The sequence below is a fragment of the Archocentrus centrarchus genome, chromosome 15 (genome assembly GCF_007364275.1).
Source record: "Archocentrus centrarchus isolate MPI-CPG fArcCen1 chromosome 15, fArcCen1, whole genome shotgun sequence".
NCBI lineage: Eukaryota > Metazoa > Chordata > Actinopteri > Cichliformes > Cichlidae > Archocentrus > Archocentrus centrarchus.
Genome location: NC_044360.1, coordinates 15,011,117 through 15,024,727, shown reverse-complemented (window position 1 = coordinate 15,024,727; position 13,611 = coordinate 15,011,117). Strand labels below are relative to the sequence as shown.

The 13,611-nt window shown below is 39.3% G+C and overlaps 1 protein-coding gene across 1 annotated transcript; it reads left to right on the top strand.

Moving 5' to 3' along the window:
* The first annotated feature begins 5,300 nt into the window (after window positions 1-5,300).
* Window positions 5,301-10,900, top strand: prokr1b (prokineticin receptor 1b). Its single transcript, XM_030748679.1, has 2 exons — window positions 5,301-5,767; window positions 10,171-10,900. Exons 1-2 carry the CDS (start codon window positions 5,301-5,303, stop codon window positions 10,874-10,876), a joined length of 1,173 nt encoding a protein of 390 aa, XP_030604539.1. The 3' UTR covers window positions 10,877-10,900.
* Window positions 10,901-13,611: the final 2,711 nt, after the last annotated feature.

The window sequence follows — 13,611 nt, the reverse complement described above, 5'->3', positions numbered from 1 at the left end:
TGTCTTTAGTCAAGCATGTCTACTGTTACCATGACCAAGCAATACAATGGTTCCAATGTCCAGAATTCATTTTTACTGAAGACCTTTGCTCATATGTTCCCTGGAAGGCACTAGTTTCGTTCATATTTTCCTCTTGGACAGCAAACGCTTTTGCCTGGCATGCACACCACCTTCATCTGTCTGCAATGTTTCAAAAATTTCAAATGTTTGTTCAAAGTATGACATGAATAAATAGCCTTGAAGAACGTGTCATTATGCATATCATTGTATTTTTTCTCTCTTTCAAACAAATGTCACTGAGATTTGATTGTGAAATTGGTTTGAAATCCTTTTTCCACACACTGATCTATAGTGCTACAGCCAGGAGGAAATGTTCAGAGACATTAATTGAGAGGCACCCCCAACACAAGCCTGTTAGACAAAGTTAATTTAGACCTGATGTAAAAAGTTTGTTTCTTTCCATTATCAGTGTTGTAAGAAAGATTCCCACAAGCAGATCGATACACCCTGTGTCCAACATGAGCAAAGACAGACAATAGGACATCTAATAACTTGCTTGCACACAACTCCACACATACAGTTAATGAATGGCTGACAAGGAAACAAAAAACTACCTGGGTTAGAGTAAGGAATGGACTTCTAATTGTGTTCAGTTGTCCTCAACAGAATCAGCATTTTCAACAGACGCATGGATTCTGCTTCATTGCTGTCTATTCCCTGATAGCACTGTAACCAGTAAAAGTATTTTCCCATCTGTCCACCCTCATGCAAAAGCCACAGATTAAAGGTCTTATGCATACTATCCGTGGGTGAGGAGAGAACAGCAGGTTCACATTGTTCTCTTTTCTGTCTATGTTCACTGGTTACGAGAAGCAGTAAATCTGAGGTCTGGGTGAGATTAGAGAGCTGCCCTTAGCTGGAAATGAAAGCCTAGTGTTTATCCTGCTGGTCAAGCCTCCTGGGCTACAGCAAGGCTGAGCAAGTAGCTAATATTTAGAGGGTAATAAAAACTAATAGGAACATGCAAAGACAGTCCTTTCACCTTAAGTGAACAGGACAGTGGATATACTGCAGTTCTAAAAAAGAAAAGCTGTTTCTTCTCCTCCAGCATCTCTCATGTCCATTATAACAGGAGAAGTTGTCTGCTGGTTCACTTGTGTGTTTTTATTCATTCTTAGGTTTAAACTGCACTCATACCTGTCAAGTGGCTACACACGGTGGGAGAGGATACAAAAAGTAGTCTCAGTGCTATTGACAAATGATTGTCAGAGGCTTTGTAAGGAACAACAGGCCCAGCTTTCTATCACAATGAGACACTGATCCTTAAAAGTCATCAGTGCTGCTGTCTGTGTGTGTTTATCTGCTGTTCAGGATGGCTGAACACAGACAAACAGTGCTGAAAGCTTTCCACATGTTTGTACACTGACCCCTAACATGAAGACCAGCTCAAAGGCATGTTAAAATATGTAAGAACATTTCTGACACTGATTATTTTTCCCCAAAACTACCATGTCAGTATTGCTAATAATCACACGACTGAATGCAAAAAAATATATCATTTTCTCTATGTTTTTAAAGAATTGCACAGGAAAAGGCAAAACGTCATCAGTCTTATAATCAGATAGCAGGATTATGTGTGCTCAGTGAATGCTTTTAGATATTATTATTCTGCAAAACACATCATATGTAGAATTCCTCAGAAAGGTCATGCAGTCTGATTAGACTGTTTACACAATGTTGCTCATTCTGATAATTATATTTTATGGCTTCTCCTTTGATGTGCAATATCAGCTCTACAGTCAGCAAAGTAGACTTGCACACCTCTTGGAAGTAAGAGATGAGCAATATTAATTTCTCTTCCATTCCCTCTGGAAGTTCAAGCTTGATTTTTAGTCATGCACTGAATCCCTGCAGAGCCCATACCATAAAGGGCAACATTATTGTGTGTACTGATACTTGTGCCTGGTGTGTCTATGTTGTACTGCCATCACAAGTAAAACTGAGGTAATCATATTGGACTTGGAGCTATTTAATCTTGAACAAGTTATTTTTACTGAAATGTGGTGGGAAGAAAAATCATTACTAAACCATCTGAGTTGACAGGCAAACTATGAAAATGAGAAAGAAGCATGCACCTGCGTGGATGAACATTAGGCATTGCATTAGCAGTCTGAGAAAGATGAATACAGTCACAGCTTATTACATTTTATCTTACAAGTCATTAGCTTAGTACCAATCCATAAACTGTAATACACTACTAACAATTTAACTACAAGTGTTGCAGTCTGCATGTCAGGCTATGGTGGAGGATACTGGGGCTACTATAGCTACAGCGTATATTTATCACAGCAGCTACTTTAAATCAAGTTTTAAATTTACACTGTTGCAAATAATACCCCTTTTTACTCTGTTCATACCCCACTCTGCCTTTAATCATTAGTTATTATTAATCTCTGGCTTTCTCCCACAGCGTGTTTTTTGTCCTATCTCTCAACTCAGCCCCAACCGGTTTGCGGCAGATGGCTGCCGCTCCCTTTAGTTTGGTTCTGCTGGAGGTTTCTTCCAATTAAAAGGGAGGTTTTCCTTCCCACTGTCGCCAGGTGCCTGCTCATAGGGGGTCATTTTGACTGTTGGGTTTTCTCTGTAATTAATGAAGGTTCTTTACCTTACAAAATAAAGCGCCTTGAGGTGACTGTTTGTTGTGAATTGGCGCCATATAAATAAAATTGTTCCCTGAATTGAATCAAAAGACCCACTGAGTGGGACACACAACAAGAATTTGCCACATTTTGTTGAAAACTGACAAGAAGGCAGTAGGCTAAAACAAGAAATGTGCAAGACAGAGAAAAAGGATTCCAGCAGCTGCTTCTCCCTCCAAGTGTTCCTTTATCATGTTTAGTCTCGTTGACCACTCCACTCAGGAGTCTTTGCTTCTGTTATTGATACAATGGTGACATAGCAGGAACATTCTGTCCTAAAACATTATGTATTTTAATCAGTTATGTTATTTTCCAGACAAATTTCTCAGGGAAGTAAATGTACATTTAGTAAAGACAAACATATACCATGAACCTCATGAAACTTCATAAAAACTCATTTCCTACAAAACCTTTTTGCAAAGGTGAACATCATTATTTTCCTTTCTGAAATCCTTCTTTTCTCTGTCCCTAAATTCCATTTCAATACAAGCAAATCAAAATGCAACTCGTCACAATGTCAGATAAACTGGCAAAGCAGTTTGAAGATAAGCATTCTTATTTTCAAATTGTTGACATGATGTCACTACACCTCAGACATGGGAAGGAACATCTTTATGACCAAAACAAAATAAATACATAATAAATCTTTGTTGTGAGTTAGAAGTGTCAAAGTTGATGTTTGTTTTCAGGACGTCAGAACCTAACTCTGAGCAGAAAACCACATATCCTCTCTCTTTATTTAATATAATGGCTTTGTTCTGGGCAGTATCATTGGTGTGCTTGACAACCCTGCAAGCCAGGCTTTCAGAAAATAAAAAGAATAGTAATAAATTGTTGCATACAGTCAACCCAGCACCAAACTCATGAAAACGTTACCAGTGAACTGTACTTCACCCTGAAGCATCACCAGAAAAGAAAAAGAAAATAATTTCTATTTTCTAATGTTCATCTGGTAATATGCTAGTGTTACTTCATGCTGGATGTGTGAGTAATAACTGCTGCCAATTTATTTCGTGTTTTTTTTCTTTCTGCATTATATTTATTGTATGTGAGAGTACGGTACAGTTAAAAAACAAACAAACAAACAAACAAACAAACAAAACATCTGTATAAACCGCAGTTTGGCGCGATAAACAACACAATACACAAAAGGTGAAAGGATTGTATTCTGTATGGTGTGATGCGTAAACCCGTATATATCTTTATATATAAGCCTTATATATTTATAGATACGGCTTTACGCATCACAGTCTGTATATATACTCAATTTCTTAACAATTCATGCTTGTTCACAATATTAGGTTAGCTAAAAAGCATCTTGTCCGTACTTTGTATTTATGAACGTCTATTAAACTGATAAACTTTCAGGTACTTACGCACACACATTCAAACGGACCCCCCTTTCACTCCACCTGAAAAGCGTGTGTGGTGTCTTCACTGCCCCTCATCGTCGAATTCATCACTTGAGGCGGCGGAGAAGCAGGCGCAACTTTTCATTTTGAAGAAGTGCCGAAGGACAAGCGAAGCGGTCTGACAGCAGCGCGTACAATCAATGCATAGGAAAGCTGATGGAGGGACCTTGCGTCTCCACCGGTTGGATTTTCCATTTACAACGGTCTTCAGCTTGCGTTCGTACCTCACACAGAGCGGGTAGTTAAAGTTTATTCATTTGTTTATTCATTTATTGTAAGCTCAGAAAAAAATCACGGAACATCAAACGACGTTTGCGGGTAAGTGGCTGAAATAGTTGCTGGCTGCATTTTATCAGTAAGAAATTGATTTTTTCTGTTTATGCGGTTATCGGGGGGTTGTTTGTTTTGTGTTTTTGAATAGCAGCAATAACTAACGCTCCTTTAAATTTATCTGTAGGGTCCTTAGTTGAAATCATATTTTTATTCTTTTCTTTTCTTTTTTTTTTGGGGGGGGGGGGGGGGGGGGGCTGTCTTCGTTAGCTCTCTGCTTTCTCACCTTATATTGCTGTTTTGGGTCAGCAGCCGGGTTAATTGCATTGCACTGGCATATCACTACAAATCAGTTTATATCCTATTAAAATGGGCTCTTTTTCCTGCAATAGGCTGCTCATTTTATTGTCGCTTACCTCATATGCAGGGGATTTTAAAGTGTTGAATTTTGTGAGAAATACAGTAATGGGGTGCTGTCATCAGGATCAGTCTTGTATGTTATGTTGGTTTGCTGTGAAGTGACAAGATCCTTATAAAATTACATAAAAACCTGGCTATATGTCTTCACACACAAATGTATTTCATCATAAACTATCAAAGAAATGCCACATGTGCCAGCATGATTAAGCCTGAAGCACTGAGATCATGTAATTTGTTTTGATCTTATCTTGCTGCCATGAATCATGACCCTGTATGAGTAATACTGAGAAGAGATTTTTTTTTTTTTTTTTTTGCAGGTGAAGATGTGCTTCTGTTTCCAAAGAAGACTCAGCATGTTGAAATTTTTATCTCCACACAAACATCTTAGTTATGGAAGGCATCGTGTACCAAAAAGCATCACCATTTAATACCTAATTTGTGGATCACATTCTTCTCAAATACTTAAATAAAGAAAAAAAACAGGATTGTGTGCTAAGACATGGGTGAGTCAAACATCAGCCTTATGGTAGCAGCTTCTAGAGAGATGCAGGACAATGCCAGAGAAGGCAAGCTGGATCATTATATGGACAACTATGATATGGACTATGGTATCCCTCCAGATGAGATCCCAGACACCACGCAGGGCCAGGCCTTCTTTGTGGCCACCATTGTTATTGGTGTAGTCCTTGTCTGCATCATGCTTGTTTGTGGGTTGGGAAACTTCATATTCATTGCCACATTGACACGTTACAAAAAACTCCGAAATCTAACCAACCTGCTCATTGCTAATTTAGCCATCTCAGACTTCATTGTGGCAGTGGTGTGCTGCCCATTCCTGGTGGACTACTATGTGGTTAAACAGCTTTCCTGGGATCACGGATTGGTGCTGTGTGCCTCTGTGAACTATCTCCGGACTGTGTCACTCTACGTGTCGACAAACGCACTGCTTGCCATCGCAATTGACAGGTGAGTCAGTTAATCTCTTTTTTCTGTGTGTCTGTAAGTGTGCTTTGTGTGTGTGCAAATGCATTAAATTCATTTAATGGCTTCTGAAAAAATATTTAATTATTATGTATAGAAATTGTATAGCTTCAGTATGTTTTTTGTCCATATTCTCTCTTCTATTGAAAGAACCCAAGAAAACTGTACACCACTGCCTGTCTGTAAGACATTTATGCAATTCTTTATCTATTGAGCATGAGGTCTTTATTTGACTTGAAAACAACATACTTGTTTTTTGCTAGCTTTCTTTATTTTAAGTGATATAGGCAAAATGTTACAATGAGTGTAGGGATGCAGAGGTGTGGACCCAAACATAGAATGCAGATATGCTTAATAACAAAAAGCAAGAGTCTTTATTAGAATGTTTTTAAAAAGCGTCCAAACACAGTCCAACAGGGAACAAAACATAAGCCCAAAAACATCCAAATCTCATCGGCTCACAACGTAGGAGGAGTAGAGCTACTCTGAGCTCCTCCCAAATGACCAAGCTCCTTACCCCGTCTATAAGATAGAGCCGAGGCATCATTCAGAGGAAGCTCTTTTCTGCCCTTGTAACATGATCTTATTCTTCCATCCAATACCCACAACAAATGGCCGTAGATGAGGGTGTGAATTCAGATCAGCACTTAATTGATAGCTTTGTTTTCATGTTCAGCTGTCTCTTCATTATGAAAGACAGGTACAGCATCCGCATTACTGCAGACACTGCACCAATACATCTGTAATACTCTTGCTCTCTCCTTCCCTCATGATACTTGAACTTCACTTAACTAATTCCCAACATGGAGTGCGCATGCCACCTTTTTCTGGCAGAGAACCATGGCCTCAAACAACCCCAGTGCATGCTGGAGTTCATCACTTGATGAAGTCAACAGAATAACATCATGTGCAAAAAGAAGAAACAAGCTCCTGGGGGAGCCTGGACTCTGCAGGAGTTGCTCTCAGTGAGGGGCAGCGAGCCAAGTTGGTATAATTATATCCCACCCTGCTCGGCATGTATATGTTGGAATATTCCCCAGAAGATGAGGGGGTTGCTTCCCTGTACCTTCAGGTTGGGGAATAGATCCCAACTGTTGTTTGTGCTTGTGAACCAAATGGCTGTTCAGAGTACCTGGCCATCTTGGAGTTCCTAGGTGGGGTGCCAGTCCTCCAATGCTCATGTGGGACAGTGACAGTGAAACATGAAGGGCTATGACTGGTGTAGTAATGACCACCACATTCAAGCACAAGGGTGTTCATACTGTAGGTGTAGCACTGGGGCACAATGTTTCATTTTATAATCATGTAGTCAGACCTAAAGCTGTATAGAGGACACTTGGGTAATGATAGTTGTCAACTGATTGTCACCTGATACTGAGTTAGCTGGTGGGGAGGACACCAGATAGGCTTGGCAAAGTCCACTGGGAGTGTCTCGCAGATGCTCTGGTCCAGGAGATTTTCAACTCCCACCACCGGCAGGACTTGGACAGCATTTTGATGGAGGCTGGGGACACTGTCTAAATGAACTATGTTCTGCACCTCCATTGCTGAGGTGGCTGCAAGGAACTGTGGCTGTTGTTGCCTCGTGGCAACCCTCAAACCAAATTGTGGAGTAGTAGTCCTATCAAGTTTGGTTTGCTTGTGGAGCTCTGGAGCCAGCTGGCAGGTACTGGCAAACCAAAAGAAACGCGGCCCTGGCAATTGCTCATGAAGAACCGTGGGAGAAATTTGGTCAGGCCATGGAACAAGACTAAATAGATCTTCTTAATATTCTGTTTAGTATGCAACAGATCAATATTCTGCCATGATGAATCTTTTTTATGTCCTCCTCCATCTGTCCCACCCATATTATCTATTCAGTCTTCTGGCACATCATTCATATGCTATACTACAGCATACAAATGAAATGAGCAGGAATCGTGCTGTTTATATATCAAACATTCCACTTTTGGCAAACTGTCATTAGGAAAGTCCTAACTACAGAATGAATTCATCTTTTGCCTGTGGATTTAAAAGCACCATATGAACATTTTTGAAAAATCAAGTGGGACAGTCTTTCACCAGCAGTATTTTAACTTGAATTAGATAGATATTAATCATATTTTCAGAAAGGGATATAACTGTCCTACAGTACTTCAGCAGCAGATGCAATAAATGACTAGCTAGTGAGCACCGTAAAACATTTGATTGTGAAGTAGGAAGATATTTTATTCAGGAACTGGAACAGTTTAAAGTAAGAATAGGAGCAGTGCTTAAAGAAAAATCAATATTCACCTTACTAAGATGAAGAGAAACTTGATTCTAACTGGTAATTCTGATCTCTAACTTCTTAAGGTACTTGATAAATGTTGGATAAAGATTGTGCTCAAAGTTAAATGAAAACAAGAATAACTGATGAAACATGGCAAGGAAACCCAGAGAGCATATCACCCACAGTAAAATCTCTGTATGTGAAGTGTAAGCAAGAAAGAACAAAATGGCACCAATAAATAAAACTTCAGTCATGCTGCTAATTGAAAAACAAAAAAGAGTTTGGCTTTTTTTCTACTTAAGCTCTGAAGAGTGCAAAACGTTACATTACCCAGCTCTAGACATTTCTACTCCCTAGATTTACATGCTTGATGGGCTTTTAAGTAAAAGCTACAAGGCTACAGGTGCAATCATTGTGAGTGCTTAATTAATCAGAGGCTGTTTAAAAGCCTTTTTTAATAACAGAGAGCATTTTTTACATTTTGGAAGGCACAGGTGTAAATAATAAAATTAATGAGGAATGGATTTCATTTAGCTGCTTTTATTAAAGGGTTTTGATATTCTTGATGCTTTCTGTCACACTGTGGTGGCTTACAGTAGCAGGGCACTCGAACCCAACAGAACCATACTTAATTTCTCTAGTAACGCTTGTGCTTTTCCTACTTTGTTGGATCAGTGAAATGAAAAGGGTTTATAGGGTTGATTGAATGTTGATTGAAAGGCACCTGGGAGTGATAATTCAATTCAGTTCAATTCAATTTTATTGAACTCAACTGAATTATAGCAACAACAGTTGCCTCAAGGTGCTTTATAGTGTAAGGTAAAGACCATATAATTATACATTAAAACCCCAACAATCAGACGACTCCCTAAACAAGTACTTAGCGACAGTGGGAAGGAAAAACTCCATTCTAAGTAACTTCTGGCAGAACCAGGTTCAGAGAGGGGCAGCCATCAGCCACGAGGGGGTTGGGGGTGAGGGGAGGGAGACAGGACAAAAGACACACTGTGGAAGAGAGCCAGAGTTTAATCATGATTAATGATTAAATGCAGAGTGGTTTATAAACACAGAGAGTGAAACGATGTGAGTGAAGAAGAAACACTCAGTGCATCATGTGAAGCCGCCAGCAGCGTAACTAAGGGAGGGTTCATGGACACCCGATCCAGCCCTAACTATATTCTTTATCAAAAATGTAAGTTTTAAGCCGAATCTTAAAAGTAGAGAGGGTGCCTGTCTCATGAATCTAAACTAGGAGCTGGTTCCACAGAAGAGGGGCCTGAAAGCTGAAGGCTCTCCCTCCCATTTTACTCCTAAGTATCCTAGGAACTACAAGTAAGCCAGCAGTCTGAGGAGAAAGTACTCTATTAGGCTGATTTGGTATGAGGTCTTTAAGATAAGATGGGGCCTAATTATTCAGGAATAGGATTTCAGATTTGATTCTGGATTTCTAACACAGAGACAAACACCAATGCTTTAAACTACTGCAATATGATTGTATACTTTGACTGGTGTTTAGGCTAAAGGGGGCCTGGTGGCTCCGTTAAAGCTGTGGGGGCAATAGTGCCATCATGGTTTTTATTTGCTTTTCTACTATGAGGGAACAGTAACTGCTAATCAATGCAAAGCTTCCCTGAGATCACCTTTATCCTATGATGCAACATTTCTGTGATGTAATAATGGTCTTCATAATGACAATGCTCTCACTCATAGGGTATTGACAATACGACCAGGGTATTCGTCCACGCATGTATATTAGATAAGCATTTTCTCTCTCTTTAAATATGCAATTATTAAAATTTTAGTGTGAGTGTTTGCAAAAATTATAATAATATAAATGAATTTATAATAATATAGTTAAAATATAACATTTGCAGTAGTAATTATTTTAGTGCCTTCCTCTTGCTTTACATGTGGATTTTTTTGTGGTCGTCAGTGACCAAAACCTTCAAATGTTTCCATAAAATTTACCTTCTGCTGATATGAAGTGTCCAGTTTGCTGAATAATAGAACACTTTGTATTAAATCTTAATCTTCCATGAGTGTCTGGCAATGATTTTCTGTATCTATGGCACTCACTCAGACTGCTAAATAGACAGTTTGATATTACTGTGTAACAGGGGTCTTGTTTTTCTTCCAGGTACATGGCTATAGTCCATCCTTTGAGGCCTCGTATGAAGTACCAAACTGCCTACTGTCTGATAACGGGAGTCTGGATCGTTCCCATTCTGATATCAATTCCCTCTGCCTATTTTGCTTCTGAGACCGTGTACCCTCATGGGGGCACCACCTCAACCACTCACAAAGTCTTCTGTGCCCAGATATGGCCGGTGGACCAGCAAGCATACTACCAGTCCTACTTTCTGTTTGTTTTTGCTGTGGAATTTGTTATGCCTGTCATTGCCATGGCAATGTGTTATGCTCGAATTTCCCGAGAGCTCTGGTTTAAAAATGTCCCAGGTTTTCAGACAGAGCAAATACGGAAGAGGCTGCGTTGTCGCCGTAAAACAGTGATGGTCCTGATCGGAATCTTGACTGCATACATCCTGTGCTGGGCACCGTACTACGGATTCACCATCCTGCGAGACTTCCATCCAACACTTATCTCCCGCCAGAAGAACTCACTGGTGGCTTTTTACATCATTGAGTGCATCGCCATGAGCAACAGCATGATAAATACCTTCTGTTTCGTCAGTGTCAAGAACAACACAGTTAAGTACCTGAAGAAGATCGTACTGCTGCGCTGGAAGTCAACTTATACCCCGAGTAAGACTGTGGAGGAGATGGATGTCAGAACTTCCTCCATGCCTGTAACAGAGGAGATTGAATGCATTCACCTAAGGTAAACTGAAAAACTAAATACTAAATATTATTGACATTTGGTTCTATGTAGCTGATGGTTGAGTTTTTCACATCAAGGATTTCTTGTGTTCAGATTATGAAAACTGTCCAAGTGTCATGAACCACACGGGAGCTTTGAATTGACTCATGGAGGATTAGTCAAGTGTATACATATTGGAGTGAATACAATATTTTTGCATTATGAGGATGTGATTGCTGTGCTGTTCATATAGTGGCTATTAATTGTGCATTGTGAAATATTGTCGCATTTATATAAATTATATTAAACTGAAGACTTGGGAATAATAGCTTCTACTGCCCTAACTGATCCATCCACAGTGCTTATCTTGGTGTTGTTTGTAACAGCAGCCAATTAACTGTTGATACCAACTTTAAAATAATATTTGCATTGTGTGTGTATGTGTGCGTGCGTGCGTGCGTGTATGTGTTTTATATATAATTTTATGCCTCTATTTAAGTATTGAATATTGAGTAAGGTCCTTTTTAATTACTGCAAAGCACATTTCAATGTCTTCTAAATGTCTTCATTTGAGCTTAAAACAATCTCTATATTGCATGTTTTCTTTGTAGTACAGTATATGTTATGTTTCCTGATGGTAATAAACGATGAGACACTAGAAACAAAGGCTACTTTTGTTCACCAAACTGCACTCTTTTTCTTTATGTATATAAGTTGCCTGTGCTATTACTGAATTTATTCTTTATCACTGGGAACCCTCTAAATAATATAGAATGGAAATTTCACAGCTCATTTTCATTTATAAACATAGAAGCAGTCAGAGGCTGAAAGACAATATCTTCCTTTTTTCTTCTTCAAGTAAATTTGTACTGGGGAATGACTTTTAGCCAGAAAAGTCATCCCCATACTGGTCATTAGAAAGAATGGATGTTTAAGACATATCCACATTAGCTTCATCTTTCAGATCCACACCTTATCCCAAATTTTATATATAACCCAAGGGTATTTATATGTAACAAAACACTATATGGGCAAAAGTACTGGGCCACAACAAATTTTTTAATTCAAGTGTTTTTAGTCACTTGTTAGAGGTGTCCACTGTGTTTGGTGTTTTGAAAAGACACAAACCAAAACATGTTCTTTTTCCAAAACTTAACCAAACAGCCGTTCTGCCTAAACATTGTAGCTATGGCACAAATTTTTGCTGGCTTTTTATGCATTGTTCCACAACGGCCTTCTCATCCCACATGTATTTTTGTTACGTACTGGCCAGACTACCTTTTGCACTAACAGGAATTTGTGAGCAAAAAGTGTGCCCTGATTTCCAGGTTTATATTGACAAAAGGTCAGGTGGCCACCTAACCTTGTATCAGCTGTCTCTATCAGCAGTGCCCCTGGAAAAATGACCACAGATTAAAAGACGTTAAATGTTGAAAATTTGTGGTAAATTGAATCATTCCAATCAAATCACTGTGGTCACAAGAGCCACTCTATGTGGGCAATTTCAGCTGCCCATTACACGGACAGTTCAGCTTTAATGGATTTGTACATCTAAATAGCAAGCTATCTTTATACGTAGTGTTAACCTTCAGGGGGAGAGAGAGCCTCAGAGTCCATTGTGGAGGAAACTGGTGCATATTAAATCTATTGCACTCACTCACTTTCATTTAAGCTCTTCTTTGGAAGGGACAGCAGTTGACATTTATAAGACATAAGTAAATGTTATGAGTACAGTAGTCCAGCAAACATGCACGAACCAAAACAAGTGTCCCAGCTAAGCCAATAAGTAGTTTAACTTACACCAAGCAATAACATTTGACCCCATCCAAATAAATAAATAAATAAAAGCAGTGGTTAGCACTGTCACCTCACAGCAAAAGGGTAATGAGAGTGAATGTGAAGCTTGGCTGTGTAGGCTCCCTTTGCGTGAGTGGGTTCTTTCTTGGTACTCCAACTTCCTCCCAAAAAACTGAAACTGCTGATTCAAAATTGGCGGTGTAAATGTGAGCGTGAATAGTTGTCTGTCTGTGTTAACACTGCAACAGACCGGTGACCTCTCCGAGGTATATCCTGCTTTTTTCCCTGTAACGCTGATTAGCTGGGAGAAATTCATGTGGTTCCATGACCTGACCGAGACGGAAGGGAAGGAGGGCAGTTTGGACATCCACTGAAAGTACCAAATACGGTTTCTCACCCATTAAACAGTTAAGCAGGATGTTGCTGTTGTTTTGGCAAAAAAATATCTAATGAGGTAATCATAAATTTAAATGAACCCACAGCAGTGGAATGTTATTCTGCTATTCTGGTTCATGGAGACAGTTTATTAATATCTAAACCATTAGTCTGTAAAGCAGGAGTGGAGGTTAAAAGAGGTATTCTTTCTGGAACACATTTAATTTGAATTGCATATCCTGACCTTTTTTATTAATCACATTCCACGGCATGTGTCGCAGTTAGTCCACAATGAGCTTCATCATGCTCATTCTCATCATTTTGCCATTAGTTTCCTATTTACATCATGTGAAGATTGCCCACTTACACTGAATTTCTTACAGGCTCTTGGTTGATGCTTGGAAATGTTTACTTTGCCATTATCAGGATCCTTCCTTATTGTCTCCATCAGTCTCTGTGTTTGCTTCCCTGTGGGCAAAGTCTCACTTAGTGCAAATGTGCTATTTCCCCCCCCCTTCTGTACCTCACTTTCCTGGAGAACCTGCTATTAGGCTTTACAAATAAACATTTTCAGAGAAATTATTTCAT